Source organism: Nannospalax galili, unplaced genomic scaffold, assembly GCF_000622305.1.
Source record: "Nannospalax galili isolate Female #2095 unplaced genomic scaffold, S.galili_v1.0 scaffold1320, whole genome shotgun sequence".
NCBI lineage: Eukaryota > Metazoa > Chordata > Mammalia > Rodentia > Spalacidae > Nannospalax > Nannospalax galili.
In genome coordinates this window covers 52,775-68,655 of record NW_008345697.1, presented here as the reverse complement: position 1 = coordinate 68,655, position 15,881 = coordinate 52,775, and the positions used below count along the sequence as shown (strand labels likewise).

General features: G+C 38.8%; 1 protein-coding gene across 1 annotated transcript in view; it reads left to right on the top strand.

Moving 5' to 3' along the window:
• Window positions 1-15,881, top strand: part of LOC103741091 (MORC family CW-type zinc finger protein 1-like) — a 77,645-nt gene that overhangs the window by 15,401 nt on the left and 46,363 nt on the right. Inside the window, exons 3-8 of the mRNA XM_008841774.2 lie at window positions 866-900; window positions 4,474-4,542; window positions 7,277-7,367; window positions 8,410-8,518; window positions 12,335-12,494; window positions 14,460-14,565. Of these exons, the coding sequence (XP_008839996.2) occupies window positions 866-900; window positions 4,474-4,542; window positions 7,277-7,367; window positions 8,410-8,518; window positions 12,335-12,494; window positions 14,460-14,565 (570 nt within the window). The remainder of the gene's footprint in view (window positions 1-865; window positions 901-4,473; window positions 4,543-7,276; window positions 7,368-8,409; window positions 8,519-12,334; window positions 12,495-14,459; window positions 14,566-15,881) is intronic.

The following is a 15,881-nucleotide window of genomic DNA, read 5'->3' as shown; positions in this document are numbered from 1 at the left end:
TGAGTACAATATTGTATAACTGTAATAATTCAACTGTAAACCTAAAAATTTACAGCCAATTTTGAAAGAGATGCATCCTACCTCAGGAAACCATTATTGAATATGTCAATTGTGTTGTAAAGATATGCTTCTTCTAAGTATGTTGTTATTAAATAAATCATTTTTAAAAATTAAAAAAAAATTACTTATTTTTATTTTACATGTATGAGTGTTTTGCCTACATGAGTGTAAGTACACCTGTGTGTGCAACGCCTGTGGAGACCAGAAAAGGCCGTCAGTTCCTCTGGAACTGTAGTTAATGACAGGTGTTAGCCACCATATGAGTGCTGGGAACTGAACTCAGGTCCTTTGCAAGAGCAGCCAGTGCCCTTAGCCATTGAGCTTTCTCTCCAGTGCCACAAAATTGTTCTTATTTGAATATATATTGTATATGTTTTCTAAAATATAATAATATAGTACAAATGACATAGTACTTTCCTTTTTCTTTTACTTTTTGAACATAAATACATCATGACAATCATTCTATGGCATTGGATTATTCTCCAGCTCTTTAAAAAAATATAAATACTGTATTTATACTCATTTTGTTGAACCTCTTTTTTTTTGTAATTACTACTAAATTCCATTTATAGTCTTTTAAGTTTCTAAGTTTTAGTCTTTGTAGTAGTCTCAAATTATGGGTGATGATAGTTCTTAGTATATAAATGCACAACGAAACATCTCAGAAGTTGATCATAAATTACGTAGATTGCTGTATTGTTTGATATCTGACAATAGGCTATATTTTACATAAGCAATCAAGATTAATGTAGTTTTTAAAACATAATTCCACATTGAGGCAATATTATTTCTGTATTGTTTGCAGAGATGCAGGAGCTGAGAGACTTGACGTGTTTTCAGGTAAGCACATATTTCCTTTTATTTGTTTTCTTATAATGGAAAAGTTTAGACCTACTTTGCTTTTATTTTATTTCATCAAATCACACCACATTTTATAGATTTTAATGCATTGTAAGTGTTTTGTGAATACAGTGGTCCTGTGGGGAGTCAGTTAGAGAAAAGCACACTCTGAGGTTCAAACTGTTCACTTCTTGAAGAACCCACTCACAAAATGATGTCTTCTAGTTTTGTGAAAACATCAGAGTCATTTGTGGCAGTGAATTTGTTTTCTGTGAGCAGTTTTATTTAAAACAATTCACATTAACTGAATGGCTATTCATAATTAAACGCATGTCATCTTCGACTTGTCACAGTTTAAAAACACATATGTGAATGTGTGGTATAAATAAATGTCTTAGGGTGGCAAAATTATTTTTTATTGGCTTCATTTGTGGTCTCTCAGTGTTTTGTGACTTACTAGTTAATCTCAGCAGCTTATGGTGCTAATGACATTAGTTTCTGTGATGCAGTTCCATTGTCAACGCCTGGAGAATCACACAGTGGTAATGGGCCTTCCTGCTCCAATACAGTCCTCTGCTCTGTCAGTTATTGGTCACAGGTGAAAAGATATTGTCCATGATGTTCATCCATCATCTGCTAAAAGCGGCTCAATTCACTACTCTTTTCTGAGCATATAAGATGCTGAGCCAAATGAGTGCTTAGGGTTCATGAGAGACGTAGACATAGAAATCCCAAGACATCTGAAACAGTTAAGGATATTCTCTTTGTCCTTACTGTTCCTATTCTGCAGAGTTTGAGAAATAAATGAAAGAATGTGTCTCTGCCACTAATAAATATTAAGTTGGAGTCTCTAGTTTTATGAAGAGTAAATGGACTTTGGGTCCAAACCCAGGGTCAGGCTGATCACAGCAGGAATAACAGGAGTTAGGAAGAAAGCATTCTGGACACCTAATGACATGGAAGGATTGGGAATACTTCCTAGAAGAAATTTCATTTGAACTTCTCTAAGCTGGAGGATCAGGCACGGGGACCATGAAGTGTGAACTGTATCTTCAGTCTGAAGAGAGAACTGGACCTAGGTTTGAGGTATTCAAGATTAGTTCAGGGGAAGTGTTTGTGTAGCAATGTGAGGGGATGACAGGGCTTGAGCTTGGAGAAGCCAATGCATGAGGGACAAGCAAGATTTGTTACGCAGCTTAGATCTTCCCCCACCTCTCCAGAGCAGTGAGAAGTCAGGGCAGGGTTTTAGCAGGAGTGGTGACATGCACAGCTGGCTGAAAACTGGCTGCACACTGTGATGGAGGGGGCGGACAGAGAAGAAATTAGGGAGAATCCAGAAAAGAGATGATAATTTCCTGAATGAAATCTGTACATTAGGGGTGTGTGTGTGTGTGTGTGTGTGTGTGTGTGTGTGTGTGTGTGCAGTGGTGGGGAGGAGAAGTGGGGAACTGATAGTCATGAAGTTTCACTGGGATGGCCAAAGACAAATCCAAGGTGTGCTCTTTACTGAACAGGAAACACTAGGGGAAGGAGTAAGTCCTCTGAGAATGATGGTCTTGACTTTCACGTATATGAGATTAGCAGGTGATAGAAATCTACCTGGTACCTGAGGAGACCTGTAGCATTAAGGAAGTAAAATCTGGCTATCTCTTTGTGGGTAGTACTACAGTTTAGATTTGGAGGTCACATTTGTTTATTCCCAAATCCCTGATATATGTTTGAATATATGTCTGTAGTGTATCTCTGCTATGAATCATGGTCTTTCCAATATCTGAATATATATTTTATTATATCTTATTTATTTATTTTTTTGAGACAGTGTCTATTTCTAGCCCCAACTGGCCTGGAACTTGCTATGTAGACTAGGCTAGCTTGGAATTCACAGAGATCTGCTGCTTCTAGCTTCTGAGTGCTGGGATTAAAGGCATGTGCCACTGCACCCAGCTTCAAAGGCCTTTAAATCAGCTATATCACTGTATAGAGCTGCTGAGGCTAAGCCTGGTTTTGGAACAGGTACTTCTCAACCTGATTGAACATAGAATAACCAAGGGGTGCTGTTAGTATGTGTACAAGGTCAAAATATTATAAACCCCAAGAAATTAATTTGTAGTTTGAATGTGGTTTGTCCTCTGAACCTTCATGTGTTAGGTGCTTGGTCTTCACTTAGTGATGTTAAGAGATGATGGAACTTTTAAGAGGTTGGGCCTAGTGGGAGGTGTTTAGATCTTTGGGCAACTTACCTTCTCACTGAGTGGGTTGTCATGAATTTGACTCTGGGCTCTGGCATCCTGACTTGCCATATCCTCTCTCTGGTCTGTGTTCCTGCTTGTGCTCTTCCTGCCATATACCATGAGGCCTGTACAGAGTTGAGCAGGAACTGGTGCCCGGCTCCTGGACCTGCAGAATCAGGAGATAAATAAATCTCATCACAAGTTACCCAGCTTCAATATTTTATTATAGCAACAGAAAATGGGTTAGTACAACTAGGTATATCTTCAAAATATTTATTCGTGGAATGTCTTGAACATTATTTTTAAATATGAATTCTAATCGACCTTTGGATGGATAGGCTGAGATAAATGTGCTAAAAAGTAGTTCATGGGAACAGGAAGCAAATCAATGATTGTCTGGGGACAATGTGGGGGTGATAAGGCATGGAAAGGGGTATGATTGCAGAAGGTCAGAAGAAAACATTGAGGGTACTTGACCATTTTCTCTGTTTTGATTGTGATGGCTTCATATACACACATACACATCACCATTTATCAAACTATACAGTTTAAACATATGAAATTTATTGTGCATAAATTATTCATTAATAGCACTGTTATTAGGAAAAGGAATGTTTTTCTAAGACATTATAAGGCTCATATATCCAGCTGTTGAAATTATTTTTCAAGTCAGTTTATAAACTGTGCTCTAAGATCAGTCTCATCTCATTAATTTTAGTTACACCTTTAATATTTTTAAGCCAGAAATTATATTATGTATCTTATTGGTATCTCTACATCATCAAAATTGACTTCAAATGACTCAACTGTTTTCAAAAATCAAATGCATCTTCAAGTGGCAAATATTTGCTGCTACAAAGAAATACTCAGAGAAGACTCTTAGGGGAATTAACTACTTAGAAGGGAGCCTGATGAATTAATAAGAATGACCTAGATTTGTTCTAAAATTAGTGCTTTGGTAGAAAGGCGTAACAGGTGATCAGTTTGGATAAACAGATCCTGGGGTCACCTCTCACTGCTTACCTTTTTTCCTTCTTCTAGGGGAGAAGCTCCTAAATTTCAAGGACCAATCCAGTTCCAGAGCAGGACTTGTCCTGTTATATGCAGAATTCATTCACATGCAGATGTTTCATGTTAATTTAATCCATTTTGCTGTGTAATATTTGCCCCCTGCATTTTCTTAGGAAGCTGTAGCCAGGACTGGGGTCTGAGCCCATCTCTGTACCATACCTGTCACTCCATGCTTGCCATAGAGGAGTGCAAATAATTATTTGAGCAGCATGCCTTTCTGACAAATAAATTAAGTCCAATATTTATTAGTTATAACTGCTTTCTTTTACAGTGGATAATGAAAAACTGCAGGGAGGATTCATGTTGTGCTTCCTGGATGATGGATGTGGCATGAGCCCTGGTAAGTTAATTATCTGGATATCTAACTGGCTGTGGAAGAAAACCATCTGAAAACCCATAAAATAAATAAAAATAAATTGAACTACCTATTCCAAAAACAAATATGAATCAATTAAGGCAAATAAGTCCCAGACAACTTGTTGTGGAATGCTATAGGTTTAGATATTCTAGCTGGCAAAATAAATTCATTGTAACCATCCAAACCAAAACACAAAAAGAATATAAATACATATTGTCAAAAAATATGAAAGACAGATGATGCTGATTTAAGACAAAAGCACCTGGGAATGAATGGAACACAGATAGCAACTGAATAGACTGAGATGTGTTTTTAAGCCTGTCTTCTAGCTATTACTTGCAGGAGCCCTGAGGCAGTTTCCAGTGCCTTTAGGCTATTATTAATTTCCTGTATAACCTTGAGATAGACGTCTCTCCTTGTTTTTTTTTTTTTTTAGCAGTTTGTGTTTTTCCCCCTCTTCATGTTCAAAGGTTTAGTCGCTTCAAATGAATATTCCCTTCATAACTAACACATCTAGTATGTATCTCACGATTTATCTTTGGGTTAGCCCCAAGTCAACACATAAGGGTGCATAGTTCAAACTGAAATGTTACTGCCTCTGATCAGGGCTTTGTGCTGTTTTGGATATAATCTGGACTTCTTATAACATGTTATGTCTTGTAAGCTAGGGTTCTGACCATTGTATTTAAAAAATGGTGATGGAGGCCAAGCCCATAGAAATGTTCCTGCCAGTTCCCTGTCTAGAACTTGTAATGCTAACTGCTCTTGCCTTTTCTTCTCCTTCACATCTCCTATTCACCAGTTAAGGATTTTTTTTTCTCCCTACGGATAAGAGTTATCTTGAGAGGCAGAAGCAGGCAGACCTTTGTGAGCTTGAGGCCAGCCTGGTCTACATAGTGAGTTCCAGGACAGCTGGGGCTACAGGGAGACCCTGTCTCAAAAAGACAAAAAACAAAACAAACAAACAAAAAAAAGTTATGCAATTTGGGAGTCTTTTAGATAGACCCACTGAAGGGGTACCCCAATTGTCTCACCCTGCATGCCTGTTCAGCATGGAAGAAGCCAGAGTGGTCTGCATCCCAACTCCCTATCTGCAATTTGCACAACCTCTTCAGAGGATGGTGTGATAAGAGTAGGAGGTAAGAATTGGCTAGGCAGTTAAGGTAAAAAGACCTCAAAGGAAAATAGCTAGTTCCTTGGCTAAACGTCAAAATGTCCTTGGGCCTCTTAGCAACATACTCTGTTCCAAAGGCCAAAAATGTCAAAAGTATTTAGGAGCTTTTATCTAATCCATAAAAGACTTTAGGGTTACGTCTTCAGAAGGGGGAATGTTAGAGTAGCAAAAAGCCCCATTTAAAAATAAAAGGAAGGAAGGAAGGAAGGAAGGAAAGAAAGAGAGAGAGAGAGAGAGAGAGAAAGAAAGAGAAAGGAAGAAAGAAAAAGAAAAAAAGAAAAAAGAGAAAGAAAGAAAAGAAAGAAAGAAAGAAAGAAAGAAAGAAAGAAAGAGTACCTGAAATTGCCAGAAAAGAAAGTGATAGGGAGGTATGGGAGGAGTTGGAGGGGAGGGAGTGGGCATGGGTTTGATCAAAACACCTTATACGCATGTATGAAAGTCTCAATAATTTTTTTTCTTTTAAAGTTAAAAAAAGAAAAATTCTATTATCAAATGAGGCTGTCATTAAACTTGACACGAGGAAAAAAAAAAAAAAGAAATGTTCTGGCCAGATGCGCATATAAGGAAAGGATGACCACCAGTGAGGAGAGGTGGAGAGCACAAGTAAAGCAATTATCTTCCACTGGTGCTGACGTCCCCTCTTGCTCTGAATAGTCAGAGACTATTTATTATCAAGTTTAGAACGTGCTCCACTATCCTACCTAGTTTTGCTCAGATAGTTTTGATTTTTCCAGGTCATTTTGATTAAAGTAGCGATTCTTCAGTATTTAAGCCTGAGAAGATAAAGAGGGAAACCACAGTGAAGACAGTTTCATTCACTTCTAGCCTAAATGTGATGTTCATTTTCCTGAATTCTCAAAATAAACAGAAGGATATGTATACATATATATATATATAATATTCTAAGGGAATTCTTTATAGAAAGACGATTAAGTCATGAAGATTCAGATCTGCAGAAAGAAATTGATAAACAGGTGGTGCTTTTCTCTAAGAACTTAAGATTTTTAAAAATTTTGGTGCCAGAGCAGTAAGTACTCAGTAGGTTCTGTGTTTGAGTTTGAGTTGTGATCTTTAACCAGGCTAGCTGTGTGTGCCGGGTTACCCTCTTGGGATGCGGGGTACTGCAGCCAATTCCAGCTTGGAGCCCTGCACAGATCACCAGGTGAATGATGCACACTCCATCATGCTCTTTGTGGCTAAGCAATGATGGCCAGTGGTTAGGCATATTAAGCGCATTTTCTACTTTGATATTTTCAGTTTATCATGTTGGAACATATGCTAATGGAGGTCAAGGAACATCTGTATGTATTGTAAAAAATAAAGGGTCACATGGTTAGTTCGGTCTGACGTCATTCAATACAATACCATGAAGATCCTTTTCAGGGATTCTGGGTCCTGACATCAGTTCTTGTCTGTGGGCTGTCTCAAAAGATATGGACTTGTCCATATCTAATGTCCAGAGATATGGGCGAGGTCCTGACAACTGGACCTGAGGCCAGGGTCAGACTCTCCCTAATTACCTTAAAAAATTGTCAATTACAGAGGAAGCTGCAGACATCATTTACTTTGGAACATCCAAGAAACGACTGTCAACCTTCAAGTTCATTGGACAATATGGCAATGGACTTAAAAGGTGAGAATTGTTTCCCCTGAGGTACAAATTATTTACTGATACTGATAACAATATTGAAGTAATCTTGCATAACATGTGCAAAGAAAAGTTTTACAAAAAGTCTAAACTTATTTTGGAATCGTTACACCCATAACTGCCTCAGATCTTTACAACATCAAAAAAAAAAAAATTCTCATGAAGAAATGGCTTCACAGTTAAGAGCACTTGCTGCTCTTCCAGAGGATCTGGGTTTGGTTCCCAGTACCTACATGGTCCCTGACTCAAGTTCCAGGGGCTCTGATGCCCTCTTCTGGACTCCCTGGGAAACAGGCATGAATGATACCATGCATATCCATGTGACCAAAATATTCATACACATAAAGTAAAAATAAATAAATCTTTAAAAAATCTATTTCCCCATGCATAGTAAGTTGAATCTTTTGGGGGTACCTGAAAGCAGTAGAGTTTCATTGCATTTTTGCTGCTCTGTTATTTATCAGAGCATGTTTTAGTTTTGGTATAGTGTATGCATCTTTCATTAGTCTTCCTCATTGAGAGATGAGAATATATGTGGTTCCTTTCAGGACCCAGTGATTGCTCTTTTGAGTCCTGGATGGAACTTTTCCTCAGCAGTCGTGTCTCAAGCAAAAGCAGGCAGGGGTGAGGAGCCTAGAGAGCTGGCTCATGTGCTAAGAGCACTGGCTGCTCTTGCAGAGGACCCATGTTCAGTTCCCAGGACCCACGTAGCTGCGAACACCTGTCCATAACTCCAGCTCCAAGGGATCCGACACTCTATTCTGACCTCCACGGGACATTGCACTACACGAATACACTTACATAGGTGCGGGCAATACACTCATACACATAAAATAAAATTAGTAAATGAAATATTTTTTAAGAAGACGACAGGCTGGCTCTGTTCAAATTCAACAACTCCACTTGGGAATGAGTCACAAAGACAGGGTGTAGGAAAGAACGACCTAACAGTAAACAAGTCATGCCCTTTGCTGCTTCTTTATTGGTGATTGAGTATAAATCATTATGTTCTTCATTTTTAACATAGCGGATCTATGAGAATTGGAAAAGACTTTATTCTTTTTACAAAGAAGGAAGAAACCATGACCTGCCTGTTTTTTTCACAAACATTCTGTGAAAGAGAAGGTCTCACTGAGGTAAGAGACTAGGCTGCTTTTCTGTTTCCATGGCAACAATGTTGTTTACACTTATCCTCTCAGGAGGAGAGGTCTGTTGTAACTCCTCTCAGATTATGATTTAGAAATTTGGGCATAAATTTGAGAAATGGATAGAAGGTGTCTGTGCACGCCAGGGTCACTGGGTGCACATTTTCAGACCTGTATTTTGTTCTGTTTGTCCCAAACCTCACAAAATCAGAAGTTCTTTTTGACACAGTAATATTTATGGAAGAAGCCTGCAGAATCTTTTCACCACTTGTGCCATAAATGGTTATCATTTTTAAGTAAATAGAATATTGAGGTAAAAGACTTAGAATACATTATATAAAGGAAGTGAATGCAAAATAGACTTACACTGTTAATTCTAGCAACCACAATTTCAACTTTATTTGCTGACCTGCAGACATTTTATTAATTTTCAGTGTTTGAGTTCTACAGTTATAAATGTCAGTTCTAATTCAATGCATGTTAGGAACTACTGCATTAGTTAAACTCTGTGGAGGGAAGAAAACTATCTGAAGACCATATAACAATCAAAAAGCTTCCATCCTTGTCATAGAATAAGGCAGGCACAAACAAATTGGGTAAATAACAAGATGAGAGTGTTGGAAAAGAATGGTACTCAGTGAATGTGTGTGTGTCTGTCGTCATTGAATTGTCAAAAGCAGTGCCATGGAGGGAGAGATTAGTGAGATTCGAGTGGCCAGCAAGGGTTTTATGGAGTCAATGTGACTTCCAAGCTGGACTGGGTGGACTGTGGATCGAGGTGACCCATTGCCAAACTTAGGCCTGTAGATGTTTTGGGGGCTTAGAAGGACAGTATGGCAGTGCAAGCCTGCTGCAGAGGGTGGGACTGGACAACAGGAGCAGCTTTTAGGCAAAGAGGACTAGCTGAGGGGACCCTGGTCATGTGGGAAGCCAGTGCCATAAGCAGTTAAGGTGGACTTTATGTATGTGTAAGAGCATGGTCTTAGGCTGAGGTTATAGCTTTTCTTAAATGTATCATATACTTGAAAAAGACTCATAAGTAGTAATCACATTCCATTTCCACATCCACCGAGGCTACATTCCCCATTCACGTTTTTTATTTTGGCTTGATATTTACCTTCAGATGTCTAAGAAGTGTGCTTGTATCACTGCTGCTTGGATATTCAGTCTCTGTTAACCTCACACTGCACAAGAGGACTTAGGCTTTTTTTCTGTGTTCTTGCACACACGCACAGCTTTCCAGTCCCACTTTCAGCACAGCTCAATCAAAATTTTGGCTCTGCCTGTGTCCAGTCTTTATGTTTTAAGATGACACTGTGTCACTTTAGAGCATGCCAACAACTTTGCCCTTTTTTTCTTTCATGTAGCTTTTATTTCTGTAGAATGAATAATCGACTGCCTAGTTTTCTGTGTACTTATTGCTGTCACTGATAATGCACTCAGTTTTCCATGTTTGTATCACTTAGTTAACCCCAGTCTCAAACTGCAGTCTTAGCTGCATCTTCCCAATAAACCCTGGAGACTTCTCCGTGCTTGGCACCCAGCCCTGCTTCCTGTGGGTGGTGCTGAGCTGCTGTCTGGGATCTGCCTTGCCCCCACCCTGTGCATCAGACCCCTCCTGTGTCAGGTCTCAGGTCCTAAATCTCCCATGTTCTTTCATAGCTTGCACCCTCTTAGTGCAATGCATGCTTCCTGAGTCTGGCACGGGAGAGCCCCACATACATGAACATGTTCTCACTCTTCTTCACACTTGGTGATCGTATTATTTGTCAGCCAAAGTGCATTTTCTTTGAGGATTTCGAAGGCATCACTCTGTTACCAAGTTGCCAGTGTTGTGACTGAGAAATCTAAACCACTTAATTTTATTCCTCCTTCTTATACATCATGACCCTCTCCTTCCTCTCTCCCTCCCACCTCTGTCATTTGAAGATTAAAAGAGGCTTCTTCAGCCCTGATGTTCTGATTTCAGTATTTTCACAGTGTGATCTGCTTATACCCATTGTACTGGGCACATGTGGTGTCTTTCATTATGAAAACTCACATCTTCAGTTCTGGGGTAATTTTCTAATAAACAGATGATTTTTTCTCATCCGTATTTTCTATTCTCTCCTTTTATAACTCCTGCTCTCAACTCTTGGAGTTGTGAAAATGGTCCTTTTCTTTTCTCTCTTATTTTTTCTTTCATATTTTTTGTTTGTTTTCTAGAAGCTTTTCCAACACATTTTTCTTCTAAGTCTTTCATAGCATTTTTTCCTATAGCTATATTCTTAATTTCCAAGAAGTAGCTTTATTCTCTCAGTGGTTCCTTTCCAAAGATAACCCAATCCTTGATTCAAGGACACAGTGTTTTTCTTATAAATCTGATTTTTTTTGGGGGGGGCGCTTTTTGAGACAGGGTCTTCCTGTAGCTACAGCTGGCCTGGATTTGCTATGGAGACCAGGCTGGCCTCGAATTCACAGAGAGCTGCCTGCCTCTGCCTCCTGAATGCTGAAATTTTTTATTTACACTATTTGAACTATTTATATTTTTCATTTTTCATTTTTAGCCATACTGGGGGATGAGCCCAGGGCCTCAGACATGCTAGGCAAATGCTCTATTGCTGTGCTACATCCTTAGCATAATGTTTTATTTTGAGATAAGGTCTCATTAAGTGACAAAAGTTGTCCTTGAACTTTTGTTCCTCCTGCTTTTACCTCCTGAATAGCCTGGGCTACAAGCCTTTGCCACCATGACCAACTTAGTTCTGAAGATTGTAACAAGTTTTTCCCTTGAAATTTTCATCTTCCTCTGCTAGCTGTGTGTGTGTGTGTGTGTGTGTGTGTGTGTGTGTGATGCTCATGTGCTTATGGGTGACTGAAGAAGCCAGAAGAGGGCATTGGATCCCTTGAGGTACACATAGTTGTGAGCTGCCTGACTGTGGATGCTGGGAACTCTGGTCCTCTGCAAGGGCAGCAGTGCTCTTAACCGCTGAGTCATCCCGACGGCCTTTATTGGGAGGGCTCTTAGTGTCATTTTCGGTCATTCTTTCTGGGTTGGTCAGATTTCTAAGAGAAGTCTCTAGTCTTTGCCAGAAGGCTGAGTTGTCAGCTTTCTGGGAGACAAATAAGAGAAGACCCCTGGGTTCTCAGCAGCTGATATGTATACTTTCACTCCATCCTTCTAATCTCTGTAAGGTTCCTCTAATGGCGTGCCTGGATGGCAGCTTTTACTCCAGGAGCACATCCTTCCCCTTTTCTCAGAGATCAAGGTGTGGGGGCTGCTGGAGCAGATGGGGTCTAGATGCCTCTCTGACTTTCATGAATCGGTCTGAACAGGAAGTCAGCTGGTTCCCTTCTCTTCTGGCACAGGCTTTGGATTGCTTTCCCGGTATGTTGTCATTTTCTTTTCATCTCCTGAAGTGCTGATCCTGCTGTTTCCTCTGCCATTCTACCCATCTTTCAAGAGGTAGCCTAGGTACACTCCATCTGTCCCCTATTCAACAATGGAGGCTCAATATAAAGATGTATTACATTTGTGTGTGTGTGTGTGTGTGTGCCGACACATGTGTAAGGGAATCAGTTCTCTCCTTCTGCCGTGTGCGATGCAGCAAGTGCCTGTACCTGCTGAGCCATCTAATTGACCCTGACAATGGCAACTTCTAAAACAAAACCCTAAGTATACTTATTTATCTGTGTTTTCCTTACAAATTTAGACTTTAGGAGGAAAATAAACTATTAATTTTATGTTTTGTAATTTGGAAGAATAGAATGAATTGTGATCAGACAAGTTTTTTGTGTGTGTGTGACAATAAATTGATATTTTTATAGGTTGTAGTTCCAATACCTTCATGGCTAACAAGAACAAGAGAGTCTGTCACAGATGACCCCCAAAAGTTCTCCACAGAATTGTCTATAATTTATAAATACTCCCCGTTTAAAAATGAAGCTGAATTGATGCAGCAATTCGATTCGATCTATGGAAGATGTGGTAAGATCATTAAATTAAAATTCTAATAGAAGTATTCATTTTCATGTCTATGAAAGGCTCTCATTATTTTCATATATTATGCACTAATAATCTTGGGTGGAATCTCACATGGGGGCATTCATTCATTTTATCCTTGTGATTTTTGTCTTAAAAGAATTCAAACATGAGTCAGTTTAGGTGTCTGACACAAGGTGAAAAGTTGGTGCTTGAGCTTCCATGAGCCTGGTGAGACTGAGTGAGGAAAGGATGCCACAGGCTGTGTCCCCAGAAGCAGCATTTGATGTTCACTGCACCGTCCAAGCGTCTGTGCTGCCAAGGTGCTAAGAGAGCCAGGACCTGATGAAGTGATGCACCTGTGTTTGTGAGGGAGCAAGCGAAGGTTCATCTACATTCTTATCCCAGATTGGCAGGTCTTTCCTTCTGTTCTTTCAAACTCCATTTCCTGGCTATAGACGGCACTGTCTACTGACATTTCCTTGTTTCTTTCTGTAGATGTTCACCATTTTCATAATCAGAAACACAAAAAGAAGCCTATTTTAGAGAAAGTTACGTGTGTCCTGGTTTTTGTAATGTTTTGATTTATGTAATGTTCATAATGTGATTTTCATAAGTTTATTTGTAACTTGGCCTGCCTTACCTCCAAGATCCCTTCTGTAAGCTGTGGCAGTGTGTTTGAAAAAATGATGTCACTTTTCCCCCATTGTTAGAGAGGAACAATACTGACAATAAATTGGCATTTATCGTATCACATATGGTATGTATCTTTTAATTTTTTTGTTTAGCAAAGCAGTAGGTTTCATTATAGAATTTTCATATGTTATTATACGTTCCCCTCATTCATTCCGCTCTCCCACAGTCTTCTCCCTGCTCCAGCTGGTTCCCTCCTTCCCTCAGTTAGTCCCCCCTTCAGTTTCCTATTATATATATTTATATCTATAGTCGATTATGCTATTTTCTCCCCTCTTTTAAGATCTCTTCCTCCCCTCTCAAGATTCCCTTTCTAGTTTTGTGGTTCCCCCCACTCTCCAGCATACATAAATACAAACATATACACACAAATACATAGTTTTAAATTTGTATTATATATTTAAATGAACATTTAATCTCTTAGTTGACTTCTTATTGAGAAGTGCTCATGTGAATATTAACAAAAAGTTTATTTTGTGGATTGCTCATGAATTCCGTTGTGTAGCTTAGAAAAAGTTTTTTGGTCAGTTCTATACAGATATAGAAGGTGTTTTGATCATATTCTTTCCCCAGTTTCCTTCTCTGACCCTCCTCACATTCCTGCTGACTCCCTTCTTCTCAGCTAATTCTCTCCTACTTTCCTGTGTTTGTGAGTCCGTAGGCAGGTCTTGTGCAGGCATCTGCAAACAGGTTTAGAAGGATTACGAAATTTACCTGCTGTCACTGCGCTAGTCAGTGGTTGGTCCAGGATTTAGATCCAGGCACTATGACTACAGAGTTCATTCTCTTAGTCACTATGGTGCTCCCCTACCAAAAAAAAGGTATAATTAGTTTTCAATTTCCCCCAAAATCCTATTTGTCTTCATATAATAATCAGTTTTATAAATAATTTGATCTTTTTTGTTAACCATGCCTTAGACAGGATTCAAAAAGCGGTAGCCACAGGTCACATTTGCATGTATGTGTGTGCACCACCTGTGTGCCTGGGTGCCTGTGGAGGCCAGAAAGAGCATTGGAACTGGAGTTACAGATGGTTATGGGTCACATGAGGTGTTGGGAACCAAATCTGGGTCCTTTGCAAAAGCAGCAAGTATTCTTAACTGCTGAGCCATCTCTCTAGCCACATGCCTTGCATTTTACCTCAACATGTGCGTTTACTAAAGCACAAAAGAAAATTTGCTCATTAGTGGACCGAATTCTATAGATGAGGTGATAGAGCAATGCCTAGAATTTAGTGCACTTGACATACTGACAAGACAACGTCTACCTTTTCCACAGGTACTTTGCTGGTTGTCTATAATTTGAAGCTTCTGCTTAGTGGAGAACCAGAATTGGACATTAAAACAGACAAAGAAGATATACTGATGGCTGGAGCTACGGAAGAGTGAGTAATGCACTTGTTTGAAGAAGTCCCTCCACGATGGCTGTGGGCTGGAGTTAGGAGCACTGCATCCTCACTGCCAGCATAGGCCCCTGGGCCTTAACACTGTGACAGTTCATGTTATACCAATTACAGAAGGAGTTTAGGCAGGACAGGTGGTCCACTAACCAACGTCCCAGTGGTTCTGGCATCTTCTCAAGTACACAACTCTCATCACAGCTTTCTAATTCAGAATCTCTGGAGATGAATACATTCCAGATGTTTCTCAGGTGATTAGAGTGCCAGAAGGTTTTGGGACCGTTGGATTATAAGACTTATGAAATTCTAGAATACCACACCCCTATTATATATGTATATATATATTTTTTCAAACAAATGATTAAAGAAGCGCTTCAGAGTTTATTGCTCATCACAAATCAACAAAGGAAGGCAGACATTAGCAGGTCTGCAAAAATAGTGAGAAGAAAAAAAGAATATGACCAAAAAAGAAAAGAACATGAACAAAAGGCAGTTAGGTAATTTGTCAGTCTTGTGAACTTTCATTGTATAAGTAAATAAGCTTAATCATTCTTTTTAAAAATTATTTATTCAATAACCATATAATTAGAAGAAGCATTTCATGACAACAGCATTGACATATTCAATAACAATTTCCAGACCTAAGATACACCTGTTTCAAGATTGGCTATAAATTTTTAGGTTTACAGTTGAATTAATACAGTTATACAATATTGAACTCAGTATAAACCCTGTAAGATATAAAATTGAATGAGTTTTTAACCTTTAAAAAGATCTCCATTTCATTATTAAAATACACAGTTTCATACAGAAAAATTCTTTTTCAATGCAATTGACATTGGATGTTTGCACATGCATTTCTAATCTCTAAATATCTGATTATTACTAGTCACAGTTGGTTACTTTCTGAGCTTCTAGGCATCTGAGCATGGCTATAAAGTCATCAGGTAGATTTCAATGGTCATGTTTCTCACATCTACTAATTACTAAGGAACAAATTTTTATCCTTTGAAGGATTTTTTAAAAAATTTTTAAAAACTTTAATAACCACATGATTAGAAGAAGCGTTTCATAACAGCTTTCACATATTCAGTAACACACTCCAGAGCAAGGATACATCTCTTTCAAAAGTGGCTGTAAATTTTTAGGTTCACAGTTGAATTAATACAGTTATACAATATTGAACTCAGCATAAACCCTGTAAGATATAAAATTGAATGAGTTTTTACCCTATAAAGAAGATCTCCATTTCATTTTAAGATATTCTGTTTCCTACATTTTAATGCTACTAACACATGTGG